The sequence below is a fragment of the Vicia villosa genome, linkage group LG4 (assembly GCF_029867415.1).
Source record: "Vicia villosa cultivar HV-30 ecotype Madison, WI linkage group LG4, Vvil1.0, whole genome shotgun sequence".
NCBI classification, from domain to species: Eukaryota; Viridiplantae; Streptophyta; class Magnoliopsida; order Fabales; family Fabaceae; genus Vicia; species Vicia villosa.
In genome coordinates, this window is record NC_081183.1 from 167,861,975 (window position 1) to 167,870,661 (window position 8,687).

An 8,687-nucleotide genomic window follows, 5' to 3' on the forward strand; every position below is an offset into this window, starting at 1 on the left:
AAAAGAGAGTGTATGATTAAATTTATTTGAAAAGAGAAAAATAAATAAGGATATAATAGAAAAAAGTAACTCTAATAATCCACTATCTTGGTTGAAGAACTTTTTGTTAAAATGACATGAACGGAGGGAGTACTATATTGGTTTCCTAAGGTTTTATACAGCCAGTTGAACGCAAGTGATTAATGTGATTCATTATTATTTGTGCACTAGAAAACAAAAAGTTATTAATGTCTAACAATTAACATCCATGTAAATTTCCAGTAGCAATGGCTAACAGATTACAATCATCTCACTAGTAAGTAAACTCAAGTTACAAATTATCCGATGACAATACAGGCTTCATATTTTCATGACAACACAAATATTACAGCTTGTTTTTAGATCAGAAGACAGAACAAAGGCATATGAATGTTGCTGCAGAAAGCCTGGAGTGCATATATATTGGCTCCTTTCCCACTTGGTATGTGGAGGACCGAAACTGAATATAATCAAATAAACCAAAACTTTCATTTACTTTTCTAACCAATGAAATTAGGTCAAGCATTAATAGCAGGCAGGCAACTCTCACTCCAGAGCCAAAACTATGCAACTGTCGTGTTTTATGAATCCGCAGGAATACTTTCATCAGGTTGGCCAAATATTCGAAGATTCCGATCCAATGATGCAACTGCCAAGTATTTCGAATCTGGACCAAATTTTACACAAGTGGATGTCCCTGGAAATAAATGGTTCAAGTTGCATTTTAGTTACAATACAAACATGAAATCCTAGAAGCGTGCTGTACAGTAAAATGATAGAGTGGGAGGGAAATCAAGACAGCACCTGTTCCTGATAAATCAGGAAAAGTTTTGATCAAGCTCCATTCAGATTTCACATTTGCAACTTGGTATATCCTGCATAAAGTAACAGGGACAATAAATCAGAACGGCTAATGAAATGGGTATCTGGGTATATCCCAATCACTCTAGGGTCAAGGAAAGGCTAATGCGAAAACTATTTCTATATACTATCTTGTTACAGTTAAACTAAAAAATAAACTGAATGAAAACTTATAAAATATCATAATATAAATACTGTGATTATAAGATAAGCTCATATGCTTTTCAAATAACCCTTCTTCACTGGACATTATTCCTCACCTTACATCAGAGCCAGCAACTGCAAGGTAGGACCCGCTGTGGTCAAACTCCACTGCAAGATACAGAGAATTAGATGAAGAATGTACGAAATAGGTACAAGTTTATAACATGTGTGCAGTAGGGCCATCCACAAAAGGTGAAAATGAATACCAGAGTTCGTTGGAGTGTCTGCGTCATATGGAGCGAAATTCCTGAAATTTTTCAATTTACGTAGATCCCAAAGCTTTACACCATCGCGAGCTGCAGTCTATTAAAATTAAGAGTATAATAAGAGTATTGTATTAATGATCTTTCTACTTATACATGTTACATTTTCTCACATACCGCAAGGTAGTATCCATTCTCAGAAAATGATATTGCAGTTACATCCCCCACATGTCCATCAAACTTGGCAACATTTGCCTGCAACCGATAATATAATATAAGAACAAAAATTAATATTGAAATTAAACTCTAAATAAAGTAAAAATAAATCGCATACCTGACTTTTTACATCCCAGATCTTAACAAGAGAATCTGTAGTGCCTGTTCCAAGAATAAGACCATCAGGATGAAAAGCTGCAGATGTGTAGCCTTGAGAAGAGTCCGAAACCTATGAATCCCAAATCATCATTTATTGTCGATTCAGAACTTATGTAGGAAAGAATGTATTAATTAAAGGTCAAAACCTGTTACTATCAGAAGATAATTTACAAAGAAATGAATAAAAACAAAAATCCCAAATTCTCTAGGGCATCAATCTTAACAAAAAAAAAAGTTTTGAAGCATGAACTGTTCTTCCTCTTAACAGTAATAATACAGAATAAAAACAGACCTGAGTCAGACAAGTGCCTGAAGACAGTTCATAAAAGCACCAAGTGCCGTCAAGTGATGCAGTCACAAAGTAATTATTGGTGGCATGGACGGTGACGGCTTTAACCTGAAAATTTGTGAAGGCATATTATTCTTACATCACAACAGAACGCAGGTATTTGAGAGCAGCCAAACTGATAGGAATTAAAGGAGCATAAAGCCATAGATTTGAAAGAAGTATCACCCTCAGATATTCAAGAACAACAATCATAAATGCACTTATAACAGAAGTATCACAGTTAATGAAATTATGATACATGGGTAGAAGATAAAGATATACTCCATCCTTCCCATTTTATAAGCAAATTTCACTTTTTAGGTTCATTGAATAGTTTATGTATTTGGTCTACATGTAGACCATATACATTAATTACTCAATGAACCTAAAAAGTGAAATTTGCTTATAATATGAGACAGAGGGAGTATTGTTTTACACCTTAATTTATTAAAGCCAAGCATGATTAATAAATATCAACATAGAGAACATCAAATTTAAGACGAGAGATTGACCAGATTTATTTCATTTATATTAGCAGAGAGACGGGCACAATACGCCTTGACTTCACTACTCAAAAAATATTGAAACTTTTTTAAAACTAAAAGGAAGCTAGAGAAAAATCTTCCAATTTTAGATTTAGAGTATAATAACCCATACTGATGATGGTAAAAGAGAAAGAAACAGCAAAAAATCAGGAACAGCGATATGGCTAGAATTGCTGACCTCATCCGAATGATCCCTCAATATCTGTCTGCAGTTATAGTTACCATCATCTGATCCTTGCCACAATCGAACTGTCTGCAATAGGAAATAAAAAATATTATTGACATGGAGAATGCAAATCGAAAAAATGGATCTTTAGTCTGTTTCTTAAGAAGCTTACATAACTTTGAACAACACTATATAATGAGATTGAGGAAGTATTTGTTTATATTTTAGACTATCAAATATTCATATGGGAACTTTTGCTCATATTTAAGACCAGAGTGGTATGGAAGCTGCACACTTGATAAAACTTTGTACTCAACCAGAGAAGTATGATCTATCCCAAAAGGGCTTTGACAAGCTCAACAGAAATACCAATGTAAGACCATTAATCAAATTGGCTAGTTACCACCACAGTTATAAGACCTTGCACTTTACAGCACAAAACTACAGCTTTTCAGTATTCTGAATGCTTCTGAGTTCATATTTGCAACTTGCAAGTCAAATTCACCACGTAAGATGGCCAAATGAAGACTGACATACAAAAGAAATATCCATTATGGGAACAAAATGCAAGCGTAAATTGCAAGAGATTGGAAAATGTCAATTGTGAACTTGGGGGTCATAGTTCTTACATAAACTTAAGGGTCTGAATTAGCTTAGTGCAAAACCTAATCGGTTATGTATACGAAGAAAACAAGGAATGTATGGATGGACAGCTGCGTCATGCTATACAAAGTATTCTCTTAGCTGAGAGAGAATGGTCAGATAAAATAGGTCAATTTACAATCTGTGACACTAAACTACTCTAGAACTAGAAAAGATAGCACTTTACCTTATCTGCTGAACCAGTTATTACGGATTCTCCCTGACCTACAAACTTCACACTGGTAACCTGCCAAAAGCATCCATGGTCAGCTAATAGACTTTGAGAAATAGATAAACCATTTAAAATTCCTGATAAAACAAGACCTTTTTAGAGTGGCCGCTGAGGGTAGCCAATATTTGTCCTGATGGACGGTCAAAAATAACAGCATTTGAATCAAAACCTCCAGTTGCAATTAAGTCCTGTCAAACAAGAAATGGGTTTATTCTCTGTCAATGCTCCTTAATTTTCTAATTAAATAAAACATTTCCATTTCGAATATATCTAAATCCTTTTTATAGAGATTAAATGTTATACCTTAGAATGAAGGATATCAAGAGATATAATGCCTTGTTTGCTAGTTTTGTGAAAGGGGTGACTCGATATCTGGGTATACGTCTCTAGAGCATCAATAGGAGCCAAGGTCGCAGGAATCTGAAATAAACCATAGAACATGCCACAAACAAGTGACAAAATCCAAATTCAGAAGCTGTCGCAATAAAGAATATTTCAAGTATGGGACAAAAGTAAACAACTGTTACAATTGCATGGCACAAGCCAAAACAAGTAAAAAGGAATACAAAATATTGTAAAATGTAAAAGCCAATAATAAATTTTAATAAATAATTTCAAATTATTCAAAGGCTCTAAGCAAAACTGAGTTCAAAAATAAAAAATTATACAGTACAAACAAGGAAAATACTAGCATTGAAAAAATTGATGCACTTCAATATTATAATCAAGAACACCTGTCTCTTTTTCCTCTGCTGTGAAAGAGCAGCATTGCAGTCCGTTAGCTCAGTAATTATGCTTGAAGATATCCCAGGATGTAATTTCTTTGCATTAGGTGCCAGTTCCTCATCATCAGCAGCTAAAACATAAAAATTGACATTTCAAAGTGCAAAATGCATTAATTAACAGCTATTTGGGGAAACTATTAAAAAATAAGGTGCCAAATATTAACTGTTGAACACCTTCAACTCTAATGTTAATGAGGTACGAAGGTTTTTTAAATTTACTAACGCTATTCTTTACAAAAGACACAATGAAGAAAACAAGAAAATGAACAAGATAATAAGGTGTAAAACCTCTTTTCCCATTGCTGTGAACAGGGGCATTCGCTGTCGCAGCATTTGGTGTAGAAATAGGGAACTGTTGTTCTGCCTGTGCAAGTATAGACCTAGCTTCGTCTCGTTCTTTAGTAATTCTTGCAATCACGCGGCAAGCAGCATCATGCTACACATTAAAACAAAAATAAATAACAGCAACTCTGGCAGTGGAAATATAGCAAAGTAACAAGTCGTGAAAATTTGAGATCAATATCACACAGGATCTTATCAAGAAAACATATGAAGGACTTTACAGTTGAAGAGAAAATAATTAATATTAATGCAGAATAAATTAAACAAAAATTGAAAAAAGCTAAAGCAAATTATCTGACAATTTGGTTCACTTGATAAATATCGCAGTTACCAAATATGCAGTACTCTTAAGTAGAATACAGCTATGTGATATGCAGTATGTTAAAACTTAAATAGTATGGTGATATATATAGTTAATACTTTATTTTGATTGCCAGTATGGGTTGCAACATTAAATTGTACAATATTACCAAAAAAATTAAAATTGTGCAATACAATTGATTATTTTATATAATAATAAACAACTAATTATTAGCAAGAAATATTAATCTCTATTTAGTTAAGTGTACTTTCATTTATTAGCTCTTTAACTTCCCCGACACACTGAACTTTAAATTGCATCTACCTAATAATAATTGTTTCATTAAACTTTTTATATTGTTCTCTTCCCACTACAGCCCTACAACCAGAATCAGCCCTTTCTTTTATTGACATGATTTCCCTTCTTTAACGTGTACTACTGAATCTTCCCCCAGTCCATCTTCCGCCTTTCCTTTGTCACTAACCTTTCTCGTCCCATACAAATTTCTTTCCATTCAAATACTGTCCTGCTTCAACCTTGCTTAGCTCTAATGTGTAAATAAGCCTATCTTTATTTCCCTTTGGTTGGTAGTTATCTTCACCCTTTCTCACAGAATGACTGAGTTGCATTCCAAACGCCCAACACATCCCCCTGACAAACTGCAGCGCAATGATACCGCAAGCAGGAATACAAATCCCAATACACAACGGGTAGGGAGAGTAAATGAATTTGGAAAGATTTCTCATTTCCCATTTTTAATAGAAATTACAACAGATAAAAATTTATTTTGACAAGAAATTCTATAAGATACTATAAGTTAACACTTTGATATATTATCGAACAAAAAACACATTCACTATCACTGTCTGAAAGAAAAGAAAATGAAATATTAAGATAACCCACTTCTAGGCTGCCAACTTCCACAATTCCACCAACTGGCAGATGTGTAGAAGACAACAACTTGTTGAGTCAATAATTTAGTTACTCTTACCTGATATAGAGCATGACTTAGCTCTTGCCTTGCTGTATGTAATTGTTGCTCCAGTGCAAAGTTAGATAGCATCAACCCATCCCATTCCTAAAATGAAGGAAAACATTTCTTCATAATGATTAATGAGTATAGAATACAATTTTTTAAGCATTTTTTCTAAGCATTTATCAGGAAGACGTATTATTAGAAACCACCATTAAAGTTAAAACAAAGTGAATAAATAAATTTCAAATTTTCTATATTATAAAGTTTAAAACAAAGTCATCATACATTTTGGAACATTCCGAGCATGCCAGGGATGCTAGCTGCTTGCACTGGTCTGGGCTTCACTATCTGCAAGATAAATCATCGTGGTTTAATTAGAAAACCACAAGTATACATTCGAAAACAAATGAAAAGAACCACAACAAACATGCCCAGCTTAAACCACTTATAAACTACACACTCAATATATAAAGCGAACAACTGTATCATTAGCACCGTACCTTGCCTGTATTGATCGATACAATGTCGTCCAGAGTAAGTGGCTCTCCGGTAACTGGACACTTCCCATAATCCTACTCAATTTTTTCAACAAAATTGCATGAGGTATAAAAATCAGATTAGTAATAACATATGACAAGCCTGAAAATCATCAGCATGAAAAATAATTGCATTAAAAGTGGCTGAAACACTTATTGCATGGTAAAAACCTTTACATAAATTTAAATTTAAAAATAAACTTGAGAAATGCTACATAGGTAAAAAAACTCACTAGGCATAGAAACATAACAGCGAGAGAGAAAAAAAAAAGTCATGGCTACAATGCTTGAAAATCTCCCAAATCAAAATGCATGTACTAGAACTTAATACAAATTCAAATTGTAGTTTGGCTATATGGAATTCCAAGCCTTTTAACTTTCACATCTCCTAATACCAATACAAAATTCAGTTTCCAAAATGAAACATTAGTGAAGCCCATGTTGCGGATCAAATTAAATATAATCCAGGGTTTTAAAAAACGGTCGCAGTCACATTAAGGCTTTCGCAATTTTGGTCAGTACAGGTGATTGCGATCGTCATGGTGTGAATTAAACACAATTTGTTCTTTAACATAAAACTATAATAACTGTATCGTAACAAGCTACGCGAGCCTCCCGACAAAGCTAACATAAATGCTATCCGAATAAAAAGAATAAAAGGCAGTTTAATTATGGTGGTATACCAGCCACCTGTTTGAAGCGTATCTATCTGTAAAAGTATTGGTATGCATAGCCATAAATTATCGTTGTTTCTCTAAAGTATTTTTTTCTGGGAACATGGTCAACCATAAATTATTATTTTTCGCTATTCTTCATCCACCGATGCAGAAAATTATCCAGTTTACTGTTTTGTCGCGGTCGCAACGGCGGACCATTTTTTAAAACCCTAAATCTAACCCCTAAAAATTAACTCCATACAGTCATGGGTTGTATAACTAAATTAACTCCACTACTGATTTCCACTACTAAACCTTCGAAGAACATAAAAAATCAAACCTTTTCCACCCGAAATGTACTAAACTAATACCCACACACAAAACGGATTCTCTCTTAAACATTTTCCCAAACTACCCCTCTACCTTAACCTTACACTACGATTCACAAATTGAACTACAAAGCTTAAAATTCGAAGAGAAAGAACTTTTACCTGTATGTGTCTCTCGATTAATCTCTTCTCGAACAGAAGACCGGAGCTTTTGGACACCACAGGCTCTTCCGGAACCTCGCCGGAAACTGCACACAAAACAAATCGCAGATCAAAAAAAAAGCTAAAATTCGAAAATAAACTAGAGAGTAGATGAAAGAAGAGAAACAATCATGTGGTAGAGAAGTGGAGGAAGAAGAGATTAACTGGAGCAGTTCATGGTGTGGGGAAGTGAGAACTAGGGTTTTGGGTTTTGGAGAAGCGAACAGGAAGAGATACGAAGTAGTACAGAGAGAAACACGAGGGCGAAGCAAAATCAAAATTAAAACCAAATGCTAATAATCGATCAGATTTGGTTCTTGTTTTATTGGGGATAAAAGCCCGGCCCAGTTACCCGGTCCAGCTATTTTGTTTTTTTGTGGCATTTAATTTTATTTTTCATTTAACTTCTACTAAAATTAAAAAAACATCAAAAAAATAAAAATAAAAGTAGAATTTGATTTGTTTTTTTTATTTGCTGACCGACTAAAGTTGTGAAATTCATGTTGTGGTTATAAGGGGGTTTCTATGTGCGTGGTTGACTCGTGAACCAGCTTATTTAAACTAAATCAATTTATTAATTATTCGAACTTGTTTATATGTGGGTATATCTGACTCAACGTGTGATAACCCACATAAATTTAGTTCGAGTATTTAGTTTTAATTTATAAATTCAGGCAAATGTGGATGCAAAATCTGCATTGAATAGAATTTAGAAGACCAACATGTGAAACTTTGTTTTGCAGGTAATAAATTTATGTTTTTTATGACAACCGTAAAGAACAAGTATTTAGCATGACAAATAGGTAACATGATAACAATTGTAAAAGATCAGAAAAAAAGGATAAAACTTAGCATAATGAAGATGCAACCATTAAGAAAGTCAAACACATTACATCTAAAGCCTCAAAAAGAAATCTCAAAGCCAGTGTCAACACAAAATAATCTATCAGACAAGACTTGGAGGAATCAATCTCCCAATTTAGTAAT

At 33.8% G+C, this 8,687-nt stretch overlaps 1 protein-coding gene across 1 annotated transcript; it reads right to left on the reverse strand.

Annotated features, from left to right (window-relative positions):
• Positions 1 to 208: 208 nt before the first annotated feature.
• LOC131595821 (pre-mRNA-processing factor 19 homolog 2-like) lies at positions 209 to 8,002 on the reverse strand. The gene is made up of 18 exons (XM_058868305.1): positions 7,866 to 8,002; positions 7,662 to 7,747; positions 6,479 to 6,550; positions 6,264 to 6,326; positions 5,994 to 6,080; positions 4,648 to 4,795; positions 4,309 to 4,430; positions 3,878 to 3,994; positions 3,667 to 3,762; positions 3,530 to 3,589; positions 2,713 to 2,787; positions 1,954 to 2,058; positions 1,621 to 1,731; positions 1,464 to 1,541; positions 1,290 to 1,386; positions 1,140 to 1,191; positions 823 to 893; positions 209 to 715 (listed from the first exon to the last, which is right to left on the reverse strand). The coding sequence occupies exons 1-18, from the start codon at positions 7,876 to 7,878 to the stop codon at positions 600 to 602; spliced, it is 1,569 nt and encodes a 522-aa protein (XP_058724288.1). The 5' UTR covers positions 7,879 to 8,002; the 3' UTR covers positions 209 to 599.
• Positions 8,003 to 8,687: the final 685 nt, after the last annotated feature.